Below are 24,829 nucleotides of genomic sequence, written 5' to 3'. Positions count from 1 at the left end.
TTGCTTAGCAGCAAGCCTCATGTACCAAGAGCTTAACAAATACTTGCAGAGTGAAGGAGATTCTGCTTCCTTTGGCGCCTCGGAGGGCAGACAGAAAACAGCAGAACACCTGACTTGCTGTCCCATTTTCCTGGAAACCAACCACAACAAACGTGTGTGTGGGGTGTACTGGGGTGTACAGGTTACCTGAGTTACCTGAAAGGTGCTGGCATGACCCTGACGTGTGGAAGGCAGTGTGAGTAGGTGTGAATGACCAGAAAGAGTTGCCGGTTTTATAAAATACATGTATCGTTTTCACAATCTTCTGTCACGCAGCCGAGAAACCTACAATGCGCTTACTAATTGGTTAACAGATGCCCGGATGCTAGCCAGTCAGAGCATTGTCATTGTCCTGTGTGGGAACAAAAGGGATCTGGATGCAGACCGGGAAGTCACTTTCTTAGAAGCCTCCAGATTTGCGCAAGAAAATGGCAAGTGACCTTTTATCTTTTACTGACTTTCAGTGACAGACGTGGGGGTAATGACACAGTGTTCAATTTAAAACAGATACTGGAGTTTTAAGATTAAACTATATTTAGGAAATGTAGAACGTTCCAATTGTTTACTGTAAATTGAGACTTATTTAGCATACTTTCACAATATTACGTTCTGCCTGCGAAAGTTACTATAATGATCAAAATGAACGTACTGATGTTCTATGACGACTGTTCCGTCTGTGGCCTCCGTTTAAGGCGACGTTAATAACGATAATGTTTGAAGGCTCTAATCAGATGATGTCATCTTTTTATGTAATTTGAAGCTACGTAGATCTGAAAAATATTAGATCTACATAGAAAGAGAAGCAGTGGAAGAAATATTGGGCCTAGCGGCTTTATCGTACGTACATTAAAGTCATTTGGTTATAGATGCCTTTGAAACTTCGCTGAATGTCCACGTAGAATACATGAGATTGGCACGGAAAATTAATGGTTGCTTATAGATAACAGTATGATAGGAATTCAGACATTTTAAATAACTTTAATTTCTAGAACCAATCAAGAACTAAAATATCCTAATATCGATTTTCAATTGGACTCTTGAAGCACCAAGTTATAGCCTTACAAATTGGCTGGCTTTCTGCTAAGAAAATGAACATGTGAGAAAAACATAAGCCATCATGCGTTTATAAATAAGCTACTTAGAAATACAGAGGCTTAGGATGTTAAAGCTCAAAAAGAATTCAGGTGTCACTTAATGCGCCTCCCTTTTACAAATGTGCTTTGTCCCCAAGGGCAAGGGCTGCCCGTCTTCCTGCTGGATAGTGGTCAGAATGACAGACTGCAGTGTAATCCCCCCAAAATGGGAACACTTACAGGTTGTATCTGGGGGGACAAGAAAGCTTATTGGGAGATGGAAGTCACTGCTTTGTCTGATGTCCATGGCTGGCCACTTCCACCAGCCTGTGTCCTCACCAAGCTTTGGTGTTTGCTTTGTCTGTTCACAGGTTAAGTGCTGGCACAGGATCCTAATACTTTTCAGAAAAGGTTAGAATGCTTCTCACATTAAAAATATAGATTGACATTCATTGATCTGATATTTACAGGGGTACATGGTTTTAAGTGACAAATTCCACTTGGCCTGCTGCTCTGGGAAGTGCTGTTAGTAACCGAGTCATTTCAGTGGCTGCACGCTTTGTTGCTGTCGTTTCAGAGCTGATGTTCCTGGAAACAAGTGCGCTGACGGGGGAGAACGTGGAAGAAGCCTTTGTGCAGTGTGCCAGAAAAATCCTTAACAAAATCGAATCAGGTAAAAGACGCTCCATTAACAACCTTCCTCGGCATAGTTTACTCTGCTCAGTAGAGTCGCGTCAGAGTTTCCGAGAGTAAGTGGTCAGAGCGCGCTCTGTGTACACCCGCCGTCATGGGTTTGGAGGTTTCGTCCACGTGCCGAGGGTAAAGCCAGCCCACCCCTCTCTCGGTTGCTTCCGGGGTCCCACTGACTGATGAGGGTGGCAGGTGTGCTTTCAGAGCCACGGCCCTTTCTGGATCTAGCCCTTAAAGAAGGAGGAATGGGCCTGTGTCCCCTTTCTCAGCCACTCACTAACTCTGCTGGGCCAGGTTGTGTGGGGGCGGGGGGCGGCTGTGCGGCTGGGGGCTGGGGGTGTGGGGGTTACAGGTGCTACCTGTGCTGTTGGTGGTTGCAGACGGGGACCGTGGAGAATTTGTGTCGGAAGCTAACTAAGCAGACCTCAGTAGTAATCGGTCCCATTATTGTATTTGTTGCTTCAGTAAAAATAAATTTAAAATAACCCTAATTTAGGCAGCTGACAAAATACTATATAGTTGTCGTATATTAAAGTTCATTTTTTATTTCAATATTAACAAATTATATGCAGACATTCACCCGCTAACTGACTCGTTCAAATATCTGAATTCCTCCTCTTGGTCAGATGCTGGGTACAAAAGCGGATGAATCCCAGCCCTTGCCCCATGGGACCCTCATGGGAGCTGTCTGATGGGAGACAGTCAAAAGATAATTATAATACAGGGCGGTCAGTGCAATACTTGAGGAGTACACAGGATTTGAGGTCACACAGAAGGGGACCTACCCAGCCAGGGCCTGGAGGTGATGTCAGGGAGGGCTTCCAAGAGGAAGTGCTGACTGAGTTCAGTACCTCAAAGCGGGAAGCGTGAGCTGGCCGCGGGTGTGAGGAGAATGTTAGGCTGCAGAGGGCGTGGGGTGGAAGTTACTGGAACAGGAGGCAGCAGGGCCTGACGAGAGAAGGTAGAAGAGAGGCAGCAGCCAGGCCCATGGTCATCATCAGGGATCTGGGGTTTCCCGTGTGAGTTACTGAGTCTCAGCCCTGGCTGTACCCAGAGTCACCTGGGATGCGTACAAATGAGCCTCTGGAGATGCTGGATTAATTGGGCTGAGGTATCGCCTGGGCGTCAACATTTCTCAAAGCTCTCTCAGTGATTCATTCTAAGGTTCATCCACAAGTGACAGCCAGCGCTTTGGGGTGGGAAGCAGCGAGTGGTGTGGTCAGGTTGTGACTGGAGACAAATCGTGTATGTCGGTGGCATGTCCAGTACAGATTGAAGGGAGACAAGGCAAAGGCCGGGATACCAAGTAGGCATTTTCGAGTGATTGGAGTAAAAGATGGCTGACTGGAGCTTTAACAGGATATGGAAGTAGCAGTGAAGAGACTTAGATTGATCTGAGTAGTCTGGTAGGAGGACGAACCAGGATAACTACCTAATGTCACCCTTGGGTGACGTGAAGCCGGAGGATAAGCCGGTTCAAGGGAATAAAGATGGCGCTTTTTGGCGTGTGTCCCCTTTGCAGCAGCACATGGTGTTATCCAGTAAAGTCTGCGGACAGTTCTGGGCTGACGGTACGCTTTTGGGAGCCATCAACTGAAGAGAGCAGTTGAAACTCTAGCAGGAATGTGATCAAAGAGCAGCTGAGAGTGAGAGGGGCAGATGACCAGAAGAGGGGGGACTGCAGGGGACACGCAGGACGTGGTGGGAGCCATATGCAGAGAGCTGGGGAGAGTGGGTGTCATGTCAGCCAGCACCCAGTCAAGGATGCTTGTTACCACGTGTAGCGGAGTCTCAGGAGCTAAGAACCGAGGGGTAAAACACCCACTGGGGTGGGCGGTGGGCAGTCATGAGTCCCCTTGTCGGGAACATTTCCGTGGAATTATGAAGGTAGAAAACAGGTGGCAACTGAGGAATGAGGATGAGGTAAGAAAACAGCATCTGTGGAGGAGGAACTGTACAGTAGCACACAAAAGTTCATTTAAAGAGCTTTGGCGTGTGCAGAAGTGTAAATGCCGAGAAAGAAAGGCAGAGGTGAAGGAGGGAGGGCAGGAGAGGAGACCACTGAGAGGTCATGGGTCCAGGTGCCAGAGGGACCGCGGGTCAGACAGCGGGAGCAGGGCCACTTATCCTTCCTTGGTTGGGTTTTGTTTGTTTGTTTGCTTGTTTGTTTTTGATACGAAAACCAAAAAAAATATTTTACTGAACTTGGTAGAAAAACTTATTTTTAAAGACCATAACAAATAGTTATTAAAATTGACTTGGTGGTGTGTATTATTAAGCTCAAATGAGGTTTACTTTAATTCTCCTGCTACTTTAGTATTGCGGCCATGGGTCAGTTCGCGGGAATTGACTCATAAAACTTTCAAGATACATTTCTTCTGAGATCATCAAAATCATAATTACATTTAGGTGAGAAACTATAAGGCTGCAAATTAGAATTCTTCAGCAGTTCTTAATTTTCGAAGTAGGCAGGGCATTCATGTGACTCACAAACTATTATTTCCTCCCCGACTGACACAAGTTATATGCAGCTGCGTGTTGCACTCACTGCCCACGAATCATTGCAAATCAGTATGTGGAGACTCTCGTGTACGCACATATGCTAATGTACGCATACACCCAGAGAGTGTGTGTGTGTGCGTGCACAATATTCAGTTGTGTTACTGCCATAATTTAACCAGTCTACTTTGCACATTTGGGTTGTTGCCAGTATTTTGCTGTCACAAATAATGCTGCAGTAAATAACTTCTATATATCATTTCACACGTGTGACTGTATGTGTAGGATAAGTTCCCAGAATTGGAATTGCTGGGTCAAAATAGGCAGAGGCTGTCAAGCCTCCTGTCAGGCTTGTAGCAATTTCTCACCCACTAGTAGTGCATGAAGGTGCCGTGCCCCTCTCACTGGAGCCCTGCCCACTGGGTAGGTAGATTAGCATACTGGGGTTTTTAGCAGTCTGATAAGTGAGAAATGCTCTTTGTAGTTTAATTTTAAACTGATTTACCTTTGCGTGCATGATATATTCACATTAATTCCAAATTCAAAAAGTACAAGAGGGTACAGTGAGGTCAGCCTCCATCACCACCCCTCTCCTTTCCCAGCCTTCTAGAACTCCTTGCGGTCAACCATCATTATCAGCTCTTCATGTGTCCTTTCAAAGAGACTTTATGCCTGTGTAAGCAAACATAGATGTGTATATTTTTCCTCTTTAGTAAACATGTGGTGTATATGCACAGTATTCTTCACTTTGCTTTTTTCACTTCATGTAGTTTGGGGATCACAGAAACATAGACCTGTTTTTAGACACTTGCTTGTACCTCAGGTGAGCTGGACCCGGAGAGAATGGGCTCGGGCATCCAGTATGGAGACGCGGCCTTGAGACAGCTGCGGTCGCCACGTCGCGCACAGGCCCCGAGCGCCCAGGAGTGCGGTTGTTAGAAGCAGCGAGGCAGCGCCAGGTAGGCCCACATCACGGCGTCCGCGGCCCCTCCGCCCTGTGCCCTGTTCACTGTCTGAGCTCCACACCCTCAGGGAGTCATTGGCTGCTTTCTGCAGCCACGTTACGAACAGGAGAGGTGTTGCGTAATTAAAAGTTAGATATTCAACACACATATTCTTCTCAAGCCCTCACAGAATATTCACCATGAGAGACCACATTCCAGGCTGTAAAGCACACCTAAACAAATTTAAAAGAACACAAATCATACGTTGTCTGCTCTCAGACCACAATGGAATTAAACTAGAAATCTGTAACAGAAAGATGGCTGGCAAGCCCCCAAACACTTGGACCTTACACAACCATTTTTAAATAACTCATGGGTCAAAAAGAAATCTTGAGAAAAATTTAAAAATATTTTGAACCAAATGAAAATCAAAACACAACGTGTCAAAATTTGGGGGAAATACAGTGTTTAGAGAGATATTTATAGCATTGAATGCATATATTAGAAAAGAAGAAAGATCTAGATACAGTCACCTAAGTGCACACCATAGAAAACTAGAAAGAAAAGGACAAATTAAATCTCATGTAGGCAGAAGAAATGATAAGAATTAGAGTAGAAATTAGTGAAATTAAAGCTAAGAAGTCAGTAAAGAAAAATCAACAAAACCAAAGCTGGTTCTTTGAAAAAGATCAATAAAATCAATAAGGCTCTAGCCAGTCTAATTAACAACAACAACAGAGATGCAAGTTACGAATATCAGAAGTGAAAGAGAGAACATCACTGCAGCTCCCATGGACAGGGGATCATAAAGGAACACCAGGGACAATTCGAAGGCCACAAATTTGATCACCAAGAGGAAATAGATCAATTCCTTGAAAGACGCAATTTGTCAAAACTCACAAAAAAAGAAACAGACAGTTTGAATAGACCTATATCTATAAAAGAAATTGAACGAATAATTAATAAACTTTCAAAACAGGAAGCACCAGGCCCAGATGGATTCACTTGTGAATTCTACCAAACATTTAAGGAAGAAATTATACCGATTTTCTACAATCTCTTTTCACAGGACAAAACCAGATGGAACACTTCCTAACTCATTCTATGAAACCAGCATTATCCTAATTCCAAAATCAGAAAAAGACATTACAAGAAAAGAAAATTACAGACCAATCTCTCTCATGAGAGATAAACAGAGATGCACAAATCCTCAAAAACATATTAGCAAATCAAATCCAACAATGTATGTAAAGAACTGTGTACTACTACCAAGTGGGATTTCTCCCAGGTATCAAGGCTGGTTCAAAATTCCAAAATGATTAGGCCACAAGAAAAAGGTCATGGTTATATCAAGAGATGCAGAAAAATCATTTGACAAAGTCTTAACGCCTATTCATAATGAAAATTCTCAGTAAACTAAGAATAGAGGGGAATTTCCTCAACTTGATAAATAATATCTACAAAAAAACCTACTACTAAGAACATCTTTTTTATTTTTTTTTTTTAAGATTTTATTGAGGAAGGGGAACAGGACTTTGTTGGGGAAGAGTGTGTACTTCCGGGACTTTTCCAAGTCAAGTTGTTGTCCTTTCAATCTTAGTTGTGGAGGGTGCCGTTCAGCTCCAGGTCCAGTTGCTGTTGTTAGTTGCAGGGGGTGGAGCCCACCATCCTTTGTGGGAGTCGAGGAGTCGAACTGGCAGCCTTGTGATTGAGAGCCCACGCTCCAACCAACTGAGCCATCTGGCCACCCGGGAGCTGAGCGGCAGCTCATTGACTTCATTCTAGTTGCGGAGGGCGCAGCTCGCTGGCCCATGTGGGAATTGAACCGGCAGCCCTGCTGCCCAGAGCTCGCGCTCTAACCAGCTGAGCCACCCGTCCGCCCCAAGACCATCATTCTTAATGGTGAGAAACTTGAAGCTTTCACACTAATATCAGGTTCAAGGCTCCACCCCTTTTCAACATTACACTGGAGGTTCAAGCTGATGCAGTAAGACAACAAAGGGAAATAAAAGGTATACAGACTGGGAAGGAAGAAATTAACTGTCCTTGTTCATAGACGACATGATTATCTATGAGGTCTGCCAATTTTGTTCCCAGATTTATTGCAACGATATTGCTAACCTTTTTTGATATTAGAGGGATTATTCAATTACGAATCTGTACCAACTGGACAAACAGTTAACCAAATTTACTACTTGGAAGTGCTGAAAAGGCTTCATGAAAAAGTTAGATGACCTGAACTTTTCACCAACAATTCATGGCTCTTACATCACAACAATGCTCCAGCTCACACGGCACTGTCTGTGAGGGAGTTTTTAGCCAGTAAACAAATAACTATATTGAAACACCCTCCCTACTCATCTGATCTGGCCCCAGTGACTTCTTTCTTTACCTGAAGATAAAGGAAATATTGAAAGGAAGACATTTTGATGACATTCAGGACATCAAGGGTAATACGAGGACAGCTCTGATGGCCATTCCAGAAAAAGAGTTCCAGAATTGCTCTGAAGGGTTGACTAGGCGCTGTCATCAGTGCATAGCTTCCCACGGGGAGTACTTCAAAGGTGACCATAGTGATATTCAGCAATGAGGTATGTAGCACTTTTTCTGGGATGAGTTCGCAAACCTAATTGTCCTCATGTATAGAAAACCCAAGAGATTCCATAGACTCCTGTAAAATGATTGTGTAGCACAGTTGCAGGATACAAGGTTAACATGCAAAAATCAGTCACTTTTCTACATGTCAGCTATAAACAAGTGCATGTTGAAGTTAAAACACACAAACACACCAGTCACATTATTCACACCCAAAAAATGAGATACTTAGATACAACTAACAAAATCTCTATGAGGAAAACCAAACTGATTCTAAGGTTTATGTGGAGGCAAAAGACCCAGAATAACAAGCACGATATCGAAGGAGAAGAACAAAGTTGGCAACTGTCAGTCCCCAATTGCAGACAATATAACAGTAGTCAAGGTGAAAGGACTACAGATGATCAGAGGAACAGAAGAGAGCTCAGAAATGCACCCGCATGAACAGTCAACTGCTCTTTGACAGAGGACCACGTCAGCACAATGGAGCAAAGACAGTCTTTCCAACAAATGGTGCTGGGAGGCGGCCGGATGGCTCAGGTGGTTAGAGCACGAGCTCTCAGCAACAAGGCTGCCGGTTCAATTCCCCCATGAAACGGTGGGCTGCGCCCCCTGCAACTAAGATTGAAAACGGCAACTGGACTTGGAGCTGAGCTGCGCCCTCCACAACTAGATTGAAGGACAATGACTCGGAGCTCATGGGCCCTGGAGAAATGCACTGTTCCCTAGTATTCCCCCAAAAAATTTTTTCACAAAGTATTAAAAAAGAAAATGCTGCTGGAACAGCTGGCTATTCACATGCAAAAAAAAAAGTGAACATAAACACAGATCTTCCACCATTCACAAAAATTCACTCAAAATGGACCATAGACCTAAGTGCAAAATGTAAAACTTGATAAAACCCCTGCAGAGATGGCGGTAAGTGCATGAAAATATGCCCAAAAGATGCCCTACATCATATGTCATCAGGGAAATGAGCAAATTAAACAACAGTGAAACACCCTACAACACATCTATGGCTCAAAGGACGTGGTGCAGCAGGAGCCCTCAGTCATCACTGGTCGGGACGCACGTGGTGCAGCTGCTTCTCACAAAACCATGCATATTCTTACCACACAATCCAGCATTTCACTGCTTGGTATTTACCCAAAGGAGTAGAAAACATGTCCACACCAAAGTTTGCATGGATGTTTTTACAGCAGCTCTATTCACAATCGCCCAAATATGGGAGTAACCAAGATGCCCTCCAGTAGGTGATAGATAAATAACCGTAGTCCATCCAGACCGTGGAATATTATTCAGCACTAAAAAGAAATGAGCTGTCAAGCCATGAAAAGAGATGGAGGAACCTTAAATGCATGTTACTAAGTGAAACACGCCCATCTGAGAAGGCCACATACTGTGTGAGTCCCAGTACATGACGTTCTGGAAAAGGCACAACCATGGTGACAGTAAAAAGATCAGGGGTTCCCAGGAGTTTGAGGGGAGAGAGAGGTGAATAGCTGGAGCACAGGGGACGTTTAGGGCAGTGAGACTACTGTGTTTGACAGTATAATGGTGGGTCCATGTCATTATACATTTGTCCAAACCCACAGAAGGAACACCGGGAATGACCCTCATGTCAGCTGCCGACTCTGGGTGGTTCTGTCACTGCAGGTCCATTGTTGTAACAAGCATGGCACCAGGTGGGGGTGCTGACGGTGGGGGAGGCTGTGCCTGTGTGAGGACGGGGCGGGGGTGGGGGAGGTACATGGGAAATCTGTATGCTGTCAATTTTGCTATGAATCTAAAACTGCTCTGAAAAAATAAAGTCCTAATAATAAAAAAAATCCTAAAGCAACCAAGAAAATAACACAACAAAGAATTTTGGTTTAATAGTCATTCTTAAAACGGAAGAAAATTAAAAAAACATAATCTAAATAATTCAAAGGCAGAAAAAGAGGGGAAGAGGGAATAAAGAACAGATGGGAGAAATAGAAAACAAGTAGCAAAACAATAGATTAAACCCAACCTTCTGAACTTAAAAAAGAAGTTAGATGTTGTGCTTGAAAGAATTTCAGCTACTGGAAATCCTTACGCTCTCACTCAGAAGAAAAAGAGGGCGGCAGTGGATGGGGTGAGGGAGGTAGTCGGCCTTTGTGTGGGAGGGGTCTGTCGGGGGTGTTCGCCGAAGGCTAAATGAACATGCCCGTTTGTAACATAGAAGGCTCATTTGTAACATTTCCAAATGGGGATTTTAACTTCTTAAAGCTTCCTCTTCTTTCCCATTTACCAACGTGAGCTTTTTATGTGTGGTCAGCACTAGCTAATAGTTATACATAAGTTTAAATAAAAGTTGGAGGTATTCACTAATTCCATTTGGGACTGTAAGCTCTATTTGTACATTTATGGCTATGTGTGTTTCTAAACTGTTCTTAATGTGTTTTAGGTGTTCATACAGTGGTATTTGGGACGCAATTGTTGGAGCTTGAAGACGTTTCTGCCACCATCTGTTTCTACTTCACACAGGAGTAGGTCTTTGTGTGGAAAAGAAAATAATTTGCGGTGTGACGCAAGCTGGATGTGGCCCAGTGCACCCCATACTAAATGTGCTCCGGCGGACACCACCGTTAGCTGCGTCGACGTCTGTGAACGTCCCTGCTCCATATTCCCCTTCACGTTTGGTTTCGGTCCTGGCTCTGTGCTGCATATGCCCCTTCCCTCTACAGCACGGTACCTGACGTGTGAAATGCGTCGCACTAAACGAGTCTCTCATTGTCTTAATCATGTGAACTGAAGCCTGTTACTGTGAGGTGTGCTTCAATCTCGCCGGTTGCATTGCACGGTTGGTGTATTTATGGTCTGATACTCAGACTCTGGCGTCGACAGCCAGTGCAGTCCTTACTTCATTCCATTTGCCACAGTCCCGAGGTGTTTATGTGACCCACACCTGAAATACCCCATCAGTAGTTACATACCAAAATAAAATCAGAAGTGGGGGTTTTTCTATGAACATGACACCGTCCAGCACTCTGTTGATTTTTAGAGCATCTCCATCCCACTCAGTTCGGGCGTGTAACCTGCCCCGTTAGGCGCTGTGGTCAGCACTGAGGACTCTGGACCTGCAGCCACACTCACGGGCAGCTGACTGCGCTCAGCTGTCGGTAAACACGACAGACCTTGCGGCCTGGGCTGCTGTCTGCTGCTGGTGGTGAGCTGCCCGGTCCTGCTAGAAAACACTTGGTTGTTCCAGTGCTTTTCCCGGAATTCGGTATTATAGCCTCACTGCCCTTTTTTAAGCCTTTTATTGTTTAGTGTTCATTTTAAGGAAACCCACTAAATCAAGCCGGTATTAAAAGGACACCACTAAGAAATTTCTGTATAGCTTTTGCCGAATACTTAAATGCCTTAGTACAGTTATCAAGTCAAAGTGTTTTTAATTCATGTGAGGTCTGTTGAAGTATAATATACATTGTTCTGCAAAGACTCGTTTTAATATTTTAAAATGTCAATGCAGAATATATATATATATGTACGTATATATGTATGTATGTATGTACATGTATGTATAAAACTTTTCTTTAAAGTTGAAATACAGCATCTTTAAGGTTGAAGGTTCAAAAGCATTCTTCACCCTATACGCTTTCTTCCACTGGGACGGTTTAGCTGCAGACCGATTGGTAAATGTCACTACCAGTCTGTCAGAAGCTGCCTCTGCTTTTGTTCTCGTTTTGTTTTAATCGACAGAGCACGATGGCACCACAAACTCTTGGAAGTAACTTGGAAAAAATGTCAGTGTGTATCGTTTTAGTTATTTTGATTTGCTTTAAAAATCCTCCTGTATTTTATTTTGAAAAGTTAGAATATGAAGCAAATTCTCAGACTGAGTTACTCCTTGGACCTCACTGGAAGAAGGATTCACTCAGTGTCTCGTTCAGGACAGTTTTGTGAGCTGTTCACTTTTGAGTAGCTTTTTGCATGGGCTAGGAGCATGTCCATTCGACCACACCAGTTTATTCAAATGCAAGAATTTTTAAAATAAGATAAATGTTAACTTGGTTTATAAATGAGCTTGTTAATTAAACCATAGGTACTACATATCAATTCCACATTGTTTGACCAATAAAAGTTGCTGGAGAACCAAGCCCTGGTGGTTCTTATGAAGGCCTCTAGGAAGAGTGCAGCAGGAAGGCAGCTGTCAGCACAGTGTTCCCAGCGCCACCAACTAACTCTGACTCTCCAGACACCAGCTGGGTATCCCCCAGGTCAGCTCTGACGCCAGCCTCCGGGACACGATCAGATTCCAGAGGTTCAGCACTCAGTCTGCCCGACACAGATGCCAGTTGTAAATCCAAGTTGTCACCTGTGCTTCTGACCAACTGGCCATAAATCTGAGGTTCCCATAGCTCCCACCTTGGGTTCTATTAATTTGCTAGAGTGGCCACAGAAACTTACCAGTCTCAAGAAGACAGGCTGTTGCTCTGAGGTCAGGAAATACTGCATGCTGCTAGAAGATAATGTGGTTGGGGAATGTGATTTTTTCTTTTGAAATAGCCTTTATGTTCTTTTCAATTTTTCCTTACGGAGGTTTTCAGACATACACAAGTATGGAGAAAATAACATTGTGTCAGCTTCCACAACTGTCTACACTGTGGCAACCTCACTTTAGGTCCCTCTGCCCCAGTTTGAATGCTGTAGTATTGGGACACATGCATAGCATCTGTCATTTCACCCAAAAGTAGTTCAGTATCCATCTCTGACTATATATTTTTAATTTATATAGTCACTGTATGATTGGGAACGTCTTAAAAGATGTTGCTACACAGCCAAGAATGGTTATGTTGTTTCTTACCTTGCAGTTATATAGTTGGATCTCTGGCATGTGTTGGAAAGCAAATGCTCCTCTGTTCCACAGTCCTGTTGGAGGTGACTTCCCAGCGTGTGCTAGTGGCACCAGTGTTGTTCCTTAGCCCAGGGGACAGTCATGCTTCAGCAGGGACACCAGGGTAGCGAGGCTGCCCCGGTTACGTGTGCTGTCACCCCCACTGCAGTGACAGGCACACCTGGTTTAGTGCACCTCAGCGTGTCTGTGTCCCGTGGTGCGGAGTGCGGTTAACGCTGACTGAGGAGACGCCTCTGGAACCCGGTGTGAGATGCGAGGGGCCTCCGTGAGCAGTAACCTCAGAGTGCGCCCTCTGCTGGGGGACTTTGTCCTCACCTCATGGGGGCCAAATGAAAAATACTCCTGTGCTCTCCCAGCTGCTTTCTCTAACTTCTTGATGTCATGTGCAAATTTATTTAAAGAAAACTAACGTTAAGGAAACAAACTTGCCAAATTTCTGAGTATTTTACCTTCCAAAATACCATGGAAATAATTATGTTCACTAAATATTTAAGGACCTACTAACTATGGATGAGAGTACAATGCCGATTTCTGTGTGTGGGGTGGGAGCCCTGAAATCACTGTACATTGAGTGGGAATTCTGTCATCCGGTTAGTTCAGGATGAGCTACTGCATTATTCTCTTTTCCCGCCATCACTGCATTGGTTTCTGGGGCTGCGAATGCATGATGCCAAAGGCCCTCGTACTGTGCCTGATTCTCAGGGAATGTGGAGCTCTGTGTTTGAACGCCCCCTTACCTTCTCATCGCCTCGGTGTCTTTGCATGTCCCCTGTGTCCCCTTGCCTGTGACACATTGCTGGCTCTGTGTCGGACGGTGTAACACTCCTCTGCAGGTGCTTCTCGCACGTCCTTCCACCCGACACACAAACGCTGCTGCTGCCATTTGCTGTTCCAGCCTCTCTTTTGGTATTGATCGCACTGACGCATACAGCGTCCTCATTGTCTTCTCTGCGGGGCCAAGACCTCCCTAGGACAGGGCTCCTGTGTGCCCAGTGCCTGGCACACAGGAGGGACTCCAGATGGCACAGTCGGTTGTGTCCCTCTTTCTAATGTACCTAGATATCCAGCTCAACCGTTGCAAAATCCCTTTTTGCAAAATCCCCAAAAGGTGGCCATATGGTCCTGCTAAGTCCCTTCCTTTCTGGAAGGGACTTTCATAACTCCTGGTGCCCTTTTCTAGGTGATGTCACTAAGATGGGGAAATAAAAAACCCCAGTCCAGCCTCCAACCCACAAAGACAACAGTAAGACAGCTCTCCAGAAACAAAAACATCTGGGAGACCTCTTAAGAAGCTTCAGCAGGGCCTGAAACAGAAAACCTGAGAAGAACCACACGGAAAGGGAGGGACAAACAGTTCTGTTGTGCTGGCATCGTCCCCTCCCTAGGCCAGCACCGCTCAGCACCAGAGCGGAGCTCCGGCCAGAAAGTCTCACTCACTGGGAAAGGGGTGAGCGACCAGCTTCCCCAGCCCTTGGGCACCATACAAGACCTGCATGTTTCAACCCACCCAGAGACCAGCAAAGCTGACTAGAGAGGTGGCCAGGAGTTGTCAGCTCAGCCACCAGGGGGAGCAACCATACTCCCAGTGACCTCTGCAGAGGACCCAGCTTTTTTCACCATGGATCCTCCCCATCGCAGGTGCCAGCCACCCGAGTCCCCGTGCCTGTCCCCACCAGAGCCCTGGGTCTGCACTGGCAGCCTGCTGGGCCTCTAGCTCCGTGAGGCCCCAGCGGCCGACCTACAGCAATGTGCACACGTGTGGCGCCCGTCCAGCTGTGCACTTGCAGGCTGCCAGCCTGGCTTGTCACTACCGATGCTGCAGCCACGGAAACGCACACTGACAGCCAGGCCCCCGTGGCTGCTTGAGGGCCTGCATTTGGGCCTTGTCCAGTCACTGGCCAGCACCACGGGGCTCACTTGTGCCCCCTCCTGGCTGTGCCCCTGCACGCCCCAGGCTGGTCCCCATCAACAACCTGTACTGCTGTGCACGGCCCTTGGGGACTCATTACAGATGTGGGAGAGAACACCAACAGCCAGGACCCCTGTAGCTTCCGTGGGCCCTTAACTGGCCCAGGCCCTTGCTGGTTTGGTTCCCCACCACTACATGGTGTGTCTGCAAGCAGTCCCTCTGGCCACTGCTATTGTTGTCCTGGCCCCTAGCCACTGGACACGAGGACCCCAACAGCCCATGCCACCAATGCAGCCCCCCCAATAGTGCTTGCCAGGGACCACACAGTTGATGGCTGTGTACCTTGGTGGCCTGAGCCAATGAAACATCATGCACCCCCCAACCTGGGGCCACCATGTGCCCCTGCCCTTGGCACCCTGTACCACTAGTCCTGGGGCCACAGCATGTTCCAGCATGGCCCCACCCATCGGAGGGGGTCGCTTCTCACCAGAGTCAGTCCATGAAGACTGGAAGAGGTGAGTGCTTGTTGATGCAGACGCCCGTTCAAGGCTCCAGGGGCCACGGAGAGTCAGGGAGACAGGACACCACCAGGGACACAGCAAACATCCAGGAACTCACCCCAAAGCAATGGAGATCCAGGAAGTGCTGACAAAGAATTCAAGACAATTGTTCTAAAGATGCTCAGAGAGTTACAAGAGAACCCGAACAAATTTTGGAGCTGAAGAATACAGCGATTGAAATGAAGGCTTCCCTAGAGAGCTTCCACAGCAGAATGGGCCGAGCAGGAGAAAGAGCCAGTGAGCTCAGACATCATTTGAAATTGTCCAGCCAGAAAAGCAAAAAGGGATAAGAATGAAAAGGAAGAGAGCCTGTGGGACTTAACGGGACAATGCTCGCATCATGGGAGCCCCAGCGGAGAAGAGGGAGAGAAAGGGGCAGAAAGCTTCTTGAAAGAAAAAATGGCTGGGAACTTCCCAGGCCTGGGGAGACATAGACATTCAAGTTCAAGAAGCTAACAGGCCCCCCGTGATTTCAATCCCAAACTATCTTCTCCAAGACACATCATAATAAAATTGTCTAAAGTCCTGCGCCTTCTCTGAATGCCCCCTCCCATACAGTTACCAAATCATCTTATTTCACATTCTAGGGTTAACAGCGTTGGTGTTTAGGCTGCAGGCTGTGTTGTTTGCATTAATGTTCCTTGGGATTCTGTCTGCGCTCCTGGCTGGCCTCTCGGTGCCTCGCAACACCAGCAGCGCCATGCTCTGCGTCCTCACCGGTCTGTCCCCGTCAAAACGAGGCTCAGTCCCGAGTCTCGAGGAGCACCTGGGACAGCTGCCCGTCAGCCGCACTCTCAGGCCCGGGCGCCCAGCTCTGCAGGCTCCGAGGGGCGTACAGGCCTGCGGCTGCGTATGTTAGCACGTCGGCTCTGGCTCCGTGCGTTACACATCCTGTTACAGCGGACAAGTCCCCACGCGGGAGCAGAAGCCAGGGCTATTCTGAGAGCTTGAAAGCCTGGTACCTGCCACCTTTGTGCAGGAGCAGGAGATGGACAGCAAGGGAGGGTTTTCCCACCTGCCTTTCAGGTTAGACAATTTCACCTGAAGCTCTTAAGTTGCGTGTTCTGTTTAGGGTGTTTATTCATGTTTTTACCTGATTTTTTTATTTTTGCACTTGGAGAGATGCAGTTGCTGGACACTCCCGTGGTAGTTCAGTGTCTCTGATCAGAGCTTGGCACTCAATGCCCACTTCTCTTTTCTTTAAAAATCTTACCTTATTGGAGAAATTGCTAGAGAGTTTTTAGGTTAACAAGCTCCTCATTTTTAATAGTCAACTGAAATGTCTTTAATCATCAGAACTTGAAGGGGCATAGCATTTTTTACAACTTAAAGGTGTTCTCACATTTTACACCTGACTTAACCTTCAAAACGATCTTTGGCAGTGATACAGAGCAGCTGTTAGGCCCATCCCACAACCGAGGGCCAAGGCGCAGAGGCTGGGGCTGGCCCCCCCAGAAGGGACAGTGGCCCTGGGTGTGGCCCATGTCACCGCACAGCACAGTGAGCAGAGCACTGGGATTCCTGTTGGCTGGAATGGACTTGTCCTCAAAATTTACTATGTAAATTTCAAACACACGTTTACGGGAATTTTAAGAACCATAAACAGTTCTCATTTTAACTTATAAGAGTATTTTCCCTTTTTAAAATACCTTTAATGTTTAATTGTTAGAGGTGGGGAATAAGTTGATTTAATCACCATGAGACTATGCTTAGTTGTTGTTTTTTTTAAAAAAATGTTTGCAAGTTTGATAACTTGCTTTTTTTGTCCTTGCCTTCAGTAAATTGAAAACACAAATCAAAAGTGCATGACTGTCATGTAGGGTGTCAGGCGGGGTCTCCAGTCCCACTCCCCACACTCGAACGCAGGACATGGTGAGGCCAAAAAGGAACACCCACGGAGCCATAGGTAGGGGAGTCACACCACTATAGTCTCGCTGGCGGCTGGGTTGGAGACACAGGAAGCAGGAGCCACACTATCCGCGAGCTGCCATCCACTTCTCTGCCAACCAACCTACTTGCTAGCTACAATCCGCCGAGCTAACTGCAATCTGCTCTTGCTAGCTCAGCCCCCATCTTCTGCTAGGCTAGCCACGGCCGCTGTGCCCCGCTTTGTGGGAGCATATTCTGAGCCTCAGGATAGGGTCCGCAGCCCTCGCCTGCACATTGAATTTATTGTGGCAACATTCCTGTGCTGTCTGTCAACAAGCCACCGGACCAGGTTGGCCCTTGCCGGTCCTGCTTCTCATCTCTAGTCACTTAACTTGGTCCTTGAGCTGCGGCAGAAGAAAAATTTCATTACTTACTCAGGGCTGTTTACTTAATCTGTGACTATCAAGGTATTCCACTATGGCCATACTCTTCTCTTATCTCCAGGCATGATTTTGACTTTAAATGCTGCCCTGTTGCTTAGAATTTTAACAAGTGTCATTACATTTTGGGACCCACACCTGGTGGCCAAGTCTGGTGTTTGTAGGGATCTTCTGATGAGATGTCAGGTCTGTCCCATCCGTGGGCGACATTGCACAGCAGAGTAGTCAGCTGGGCGTGAAGTAAAAGTCTAGTTCGATGGATGAGGTTGTAGAAAGCACGGCAGGCAGACAGGAAGTGTGAGTTGGGACGAGGGCCCTGGACTTGAGTGGGGTGTGGCCCCTGCCTGAGGAGGGGGCTCCAGCAGGTGCGGGGGCTCTTGGCAGGAAGCAGCATGTGGTCCCGACTCCCCAGTCCGTCTCAAAGACCAGAGAGCAGCACAGGCCCAGAGGACTCCCCGATTCTACAATCCTCAAGCCGTAAGAGAGAGAGAAACCAAGATAGTGGTCATCACCTAAGTCTTACATGCAGTAAAGGGTCAATCAGTTTTCACAAGTAGTCACTCTTATCGATTTCCGGCTTCCTTTCCTAGTCAACAAGGCGAGTGTCTTCAGTTTAAACTGAAACCACACACACACACAGGGCGAGACTCCAAGCAGCAGGCCCTGGCACCCCCCAGCAGTCGGCCGGGAAGGCCTGTGCACATGCGCGGTGAGCACACCAGGGTGCCTGTGCGCACGCGTAGTGGGCGGGGGAGGGGGCGCGGCGGGGGTCTCCGCTTGTCTCCACTAAGCTTCCAGACTGTTCTGCACTCTCCTGCCTTCGCTCTTCCCCCTGTAGGTCTGGCTCCTTATCAGAGGCGGTGGCTGTGCCACAATCTGCCCAGTGTGCACACGTGGGTTAAGATTGACAGAGCCACGTCGTCCCCCGAGAACCTGTGAGAGTTCACACTCCCACTAACAGAGCAGGAGGCCCGAACTTAAATCCACGATACTGGGGTTTTTAATTAGGCTTGTATTGTTTTTATGAAATTTTAACTCCTGCCGTAAGTACTGCGGTAATCACGAAGGCGCATCCTTTTATTCCACCGAGGCAGTCGCTCAGGCTTCTGAAGCAGACAGCCCTGGGGACATCCGTCGGTGCTGGGAGGAAAGAGGAGCAGTCTGCGCGTCTAAACCAGAGCCGGTGAAAAATCCAGCAGCCTGGCCTACATCAGCAAGCCCTGGTGCTTCTGAAAAGCTGGGTAAGCTTCAGGGGCTCTTATTGCTAACAGACTCATGTTAAGTTTTATTCCTAGAAAAGGTTAGTCTTTTTAGTGAAAATTCAGCATTTTAAATATGGTAATGTTCAAAGCACCCCCCTCGCACCCACGTACAATCGTCAGGGGGAGGACCTATGGTTCAAGAGTGGATGTTACGTTGATGTTTATTTTGTGTTTTCTCTAGGATTTTTAAAATAACTGATACATTCATATGGTTCAAACATCAGAGCAGTAGGAAAAGTAAACACAGGAGTGTCCTCCCTCCATCACTCCATTCCTTCCGCCACCCACAGGGAGTGTGTCTGTCCAGTTTCTTGATGTAGGTACAATCTTTTTTACTACCCTTCTTTTTCTTAACAAAAGGTAATACATTACACACACTATCTTTATGCCAGCTACACTGTATCTTGGAGCTCTTTGCACATTTCAGTACATTAATAAGCTTTCTCCTTATGAAAGGCTGCATAATATTACATTGTGTGGATATACAGTACTCTACCTAGCTCCTTATTCGTAAACAATTGAGGTATTCCAAAATGTTTCATTAATTACAACATTGTTAATTTCTCAGTCTTCACCCACATTCTCCTTCCCTCGTTTTTTCAGAAAAAAAAGTAATAGCATTCTTTCCAGTTTTGCCCCTTTCCCATACACAGACAAAACTATTTACACAATTTGATGGAAGGGGGGAAAAACCCAGCAAGAGGTGTACAAGACCTTTTTGATGAAAACTTTACCGAAATAAATATAAGAAAAACAACTTAAATGGAGACTTTACAATATTAAGACGCAATATTACAAAGATGTCAGTTCTTCAAAATTACTAAATTCAATGCAATTTAATAAGACTCCCAAATAGAATTTTAATATAGAAATAGACAAACTCATTCTAAAGTTCATATTAAAGGATATAAAGTTCACATTTACAAAAATCACCAAGAAAAGAACAGAACAAGGGCGGGGGCAGGGGATAGATGTGACACAATGCACAATTAAATTAGAACAGCACTCTATGCTCAGGTGTAGACAAACTGTATCCATAGAAGAGCAACATTTAGAAACCTTCCCATGCATCTAGGGCAGTTTACTGAAACATGATGTGACCTTTTTTTTTTTTCCATCAGCAAGGGCTCTTCACTGGATGGTGTTATGTCCATTTGCTACCCATTTATTTGGGAAGAAAAAAAAGTTTAGATCTCTATTTCATATTTACTAAAAAATCAATTCCAGTTGGATGAAAGATCTAACAGCAAAAGGCAAGATTTTTTTTAAGGCATTGGAAGAACATATGTATTTCTTTTTATGATGGAAGGGTGAATATTTCTAAAGGTCACACAAAATATCCCATCTGTAAAGAAAAGGTTTGAGGTTTGACTCTGCAAATTATTATTTCCTATAAGACAAAAGAAAACATAAAGTTTAGCAGTGGGCTATGACAAAGCATTGCAACATATTAACAAAATTGGTATCAGATATAGAGACCCCAAGAAGTTAAGACTGAAACCTACCACATACACACAAAGGTGGCAGTGTGCTTTTCTAGTTTTTCCAAAATAATTTTAAAAGATTGGCAAAGCATATAAATAGGTCATTCACCAGAAAGACAGATGATTGATAAACATGAAAAGGTGCCAACCTCACTGATACTCAGTGAATTGCAAATTAGAAAACCAGGTTTCACTCTTGCTGTTGGTATCGTGTGACTTTCTTTTCTGTCAGTCTTGCTGGAGGCTTATCAATTTATTGATCTTTCCAAAAATCAGCTTTTGGCTTCATTTGTTTTCTTTGTTGTTTTTGGAGTTTTTCCAATTTCATTAATTTCTGCTCTTTTCTTTTTCCTTCTTTCTGCTAGATGAGGGTTTATTTTGCTCATCCTTTTCCAGTTTTTAAGATGGAAGCTTAGATTATTGATATAAGCCCTTCTTTCCTAATATAAGCCCTCAAGGCTACAAATTTCCTTCCAAGACGCATTAGCTGTGCCCACAAATTTTAATATGTTGTATTTTGATTTTTCTTCCATTGGAAATTTTTCTAATTTCTCTTTGGTGGGTTATGGAGTATATTGTTTCATTTCCAACTGATGTGCAATTTTCCTGTTACCTTCTATTTCTAGTTTAATTCCATTTTAGTCAGAAACATACTCTATGATTTCATTTACTTTATTTTTGTTAATGTTTATTTTATAAACCAGGATATGGTCTATCTTTTTATTTTATTTTTATTTTATTTTATTCTATTGGGGAATATTGGGGAACAGTGTGTTTCTCCAGGACCCATCAGCTCCAAGTCGTTGTCCTTCAGTCTAGTTGTGGAGGTCGCAGCTCAGCTCCAAGTCCAGTCGCTGTTTTCAATCTTGAGTTGCAGGGGGCGCAACCCGCCATCCCATGCGGGAACTGAACCGGCGACCTTGTTGCTGAGAGCTCGGGCTCTAACCAACTGAGCCGGCCGGCCGCCCCAGATGTCTATCTTGATGAATGCTCCATGTGCACTTGAAAAATATGTGTTCTGCTGTTGTTGGGTGGTGTGTTCTATAAGTGTCGAGTTTATATGCTTAATGGTGGTGTTTTCTATATTTTCGATGCTTTTCTGTCTACTAGTTCTGTTACTGGTAGGAATGGTGAAGTCATCGACTGTAATTGTAAGTTTGTCTAATTCTTTCAGATTTTCCTTGCTATGTTTTGCCTCAGGACAATCTCTTTTGTAGTTTTACCCTTTTCCGGGGAGATTAGCTAGTCTGCCCCCCCTGCCCCCCACAGCCACTGTTTCCTGCCACGGTGCTTCTTTTCCTGTGCGTACAGAGAATCCTTGTTTGTCATTTTGTAGGGATGACACTTGCCACACTTACAGACGTCCTCCAGCTCTTAGGAACACTCACCATGTCAGGAGAACACCACTGGCACAGAAGCTCACATTTTCTGATGCTTTGTTGTGAGATTCTAAGTGTTGACTGAAAAATAATATTGACCAGGTGTTTTGTCACCAAACAGGGTTTATGGGGCGGGGGTGGGGCATGCCAGCAGACACGGTGAGGCACATGCAGAATGGGCCTTGATCGAGAGTATTCATGGAAGGAAAGAAGTGAGAACCATAGAGCTTTATTATAAACTGAATTCTTCCCGTCGGGTTCTCCGATGGCGCAGAATGCAGAGCGCCAGAACTCGCTCTGCCCACCGACTCCTCACTGACCCGTTGGCTTAAAGTTCCAGTTCATCTTTATCGGAAGGAAAAGCTCACTTCTGTGTGTCTCCTCCACTGTCCACACTGCTTCTCTGACACCAGATTTGGGCAGTTTTCCTCACACCATGCAATTTTGCAACCCCGGGGTGTCCTACATTCATCTTCACTCCTCAGAGACAGCTTCACACCCCACAGGACTGCCCCTCCCCACTTCAGAAGCTGGCCTCATGTCCAGTCACCTGTGCTGCTGACCGGCTATAAAGTGGAGGTTCCCACGACCTCCTCCTTGTGCTGGATTGATTTGCTACAGTGGCTCACGGAACTCGGAACAGTTTATTTACCAACCAGATCCCGGGTTTATTATAAGAGGACGGAACTCAGGAACAGCAGATGGGAGAGATGCACAGAGCAAGGTGTGGGAAGGGGTGCAGAGCTCCCATGGCCTCTCTGGGCGGGTCACTCTCCCTGAATGTCCACGTGTCCACTGACCCGGAAGCTCTCCAACCCAGTCCTGTGGGGTTTTAGGGAGACCTCATTACAGAGGCAGGAGTGATGAAATCATTGGCCGGTGGTGATTGACCCAAGTTCTGGCCCCTTCCCCTCCTGGAGGTTGGGGGTGGGACTGAAAGCTGGCCCCCCCGGCTCCCAGACCCCTCCCCAAGGTTGGTTCCTAGAGGCCACCTCATTAACACGAGCTCAGCTGTGGTTGAAAAGAGCTTGTTATGGGTAACAAGACATTTCTTTCATCTTTATGGCTCTGGAGCTATTTCAAGAACTGAAGACGAACGACCAAACGACCAAACGCAATAACTGATGCTTTCTTCATTCCCAATATTCCAAATTTCCCTTTCGTCCTATTTTCTCTTCTCTCGTTTAAAGCAGGTCTGCTGGCTACCAGTTCTCTTAGTTTTTCTTCATCTGAGAATGTCTTTATTTCCCCTCCAGCCTGAGAGGCGTTTCACTGGATAGAGAATTCTGAGTTGACACCGCTTTGAGCACTTTAAAGGCAACTGCCACGTCCTTCCGGCCTCCAGAGTTTCTTGAATGACAAGATTCTGTCATTTGAAATGTTCCTGTACCGGTAATCTTTCATTTTTCTCTAGCTACTTTCAAGATGCCCTTAGTTTTCAACAGTTTATGATGGGTCTGGGCTTCGATGTCTTTGGGTTCACTCAGCTTACTTGGGGGGTTTCAGCCATTATTTCTGAGGTTTTTAAAGCACCATACTTTCTCCTTCTGTGACCCTGAAACTCATCTCAGTCTTTCTCCGTTCAGATTGGATGATTGCATTGATCTGTCTCTTTCTTTTGTTGTCTCCATTCTTTTATTGAGTCTCACCAGTGAGGTTTTTCTTATTTCATGGTGTTTGCAATTGTCTTGTTTTCGTCTGTTTCTGCTGCCCATTTGAGGACACTCTCTCCTTTCGCACTGACCCCAGGTGTTGTGAGAGCCCCTGGGAACTTAACAGCCCTTCACGGCCCATCACGACACCGCTGTTTCCAGTAGAGCTGTTTTCGTGGATCCTCACGTGCCGAGTAATTTAGGACTGTGTCCTGGCGCCTTGAGTGTGACGTGAAGAGATGCAAGTGAACTTCAGGGAGAATGTTGAAATTTTTGTTCTAGCAAGTAATCGATCTGGTTAGGCTCTGGCCAGCCCTGTGGGTGTTGTTGGTTCCAATGTCAGCTCAACCGCCAGAGCCTTGACGGTGCTCTTTGGATCTGTCCCTGTGTCCACCTCAGTTCACGTGTGTGGTATGCTAATTATGTTGGTGGAGTCACTTCCTGAGCTCCCTCTCCAGTGCTTGCTGGGTCCCGGGACACCCTGTTTTGGTCCTCCAGCCCGAAGCATACACTTTGGTAACCGAGCCATGTCCTTTGGAGAGAAAGAAGGTGACGTAGCTTCACCCTGTTGGTGAAGTTCCCCTCCTCAGACTCAGGCTCGCAGGCTCCCCTGGGCAGCCACAGCACCCTGGGGGCTGCAGCACCAACATGGAGAAGGGGGGCACGTCCCACTGCCCCAGGATCTCAGCACCGCTGAGCTCACTTCTGCGCTGTGTTGTATCCAGACTGGGAGATACCAGAGGAATAAAAGGATGGTGGATTCGCCACGAGTTGCACTGAGAGTTCTGGTGTTCCTGGCCGAGCTGCCTAGTGCCGGCCGTCCTCGGTTCTCAGAGAGCTGTGACGTCCATCCCTCCAGGTTTCAGAGCTGTGTTCAGTGAGGACAGAAGGGGCTGTACCTTACCTCTACCCCACCTGGAACCCAAACCTTCCCTGAGATACTAAGTGAAAAAATACAGAATGTGGATAGCATTATTCCATATTTCTACAAAAAATGTATATATGTACCTCCATAGTAAGTACTTAGGACAAAGCTCTGGAAGTTTCTACACGACTCAACACTGATTTCCTCCAAGAAGGGGTACAAAATTTTGCTGAAGGGGTGTGACTGAAGGGAACTTTCATTTCTCACTCAATACTTCTTTTTATTTTATTTTACCCATGCACTACTACTTTTGTCATTTTCAAAACAATAGGAAGGTCTGAGGGAAAAGACTGGGAAAATTTATAGAATTTATGAAAAAAATACTGAGTGTGAAGCATCTACAGCCATTTAAAGGCATTTGGTGACACTATCTTAAAGGATTAATTAAGATGCTTTAAAACAAAAGCCTTGTAAAAATATCAAAGGGAATTATCTTCATAAATAACCAAGTGTCTATGGTTTCAAGTGTCCATCACCTTCCCGCTGAGGAAGGCGACCAGGAGTCATGTGAGGAGAGCAATCTTTTGGGAAATCCCTAAGAAAAACCTTGTGTAATCAGCTGGTTTCTTTAACCTTGCGTCCAGTTTCTTTTGATGACTTGTGTGGTTGTTCTTGCATCTGTACTTC

The 24,829-nt window shown here is 45.8% G+C and overlaps 1 protein-coding gene across 2 annotated transcripts in view; it reads left to right on the top strand.

Annotated features, from left to right (window-relative positions):
• The window catches only part of RAB4A (RAB4A, member RAS oncogene family), a 36,616-nt gene extending 25,991 nt beyond the window's left edge, over nt 1–10,625 (top strand). The window contains exons 5-8 of one of the 2 annotated variants that reach the window (XM_033099460.1): nt 316–470; nt 1,690–1,785; nt 5,125–5,260; nt 10,269–10,625. In XM_033099460.1, coding sequence (XP_032955351.1) covers nt 316–470; nt 1,690–1,785; nt 5,125–5,240 — 367 coding nt within the window. In that variant the 3' untranslated portion in view covers nt 5,241–5,260; nt 10,269–10,625. The remainder of the gene's footprint in view (nt 1–315; nt 471–1,689; nt 1,786–5,124; nt 5,261–10,268) is intronic. The other variant, XM_033099461.1, reaches the window with a different exon arrangement.
• Nucleotides 10,626–24,829: the final 14,204 nt, after the last annotated feature.

This window comes from Rhinolophus ferrumequinum, chromosome 27 (genome assembly GCF_004115265.2).
Source record: "Rhinolophus ferrumequinum isolate MPI-CBG mRhiFer1 chromosome 27, mRhiFer1_v1.p, whole genome shotgun sequence".
Lineage (NCBI taxonomy): Eukaryota > Metazoa > Chordata > Mammalia > Chiroptera > Rhinolophidae > Rhinolophus > Rhinolophus ferrumequinum.
The sequence above is the reverse complement of the archived record's forward strand: the minus strand, read 5'-3'. Positions and strand labels throughout refer to the sequence as shown.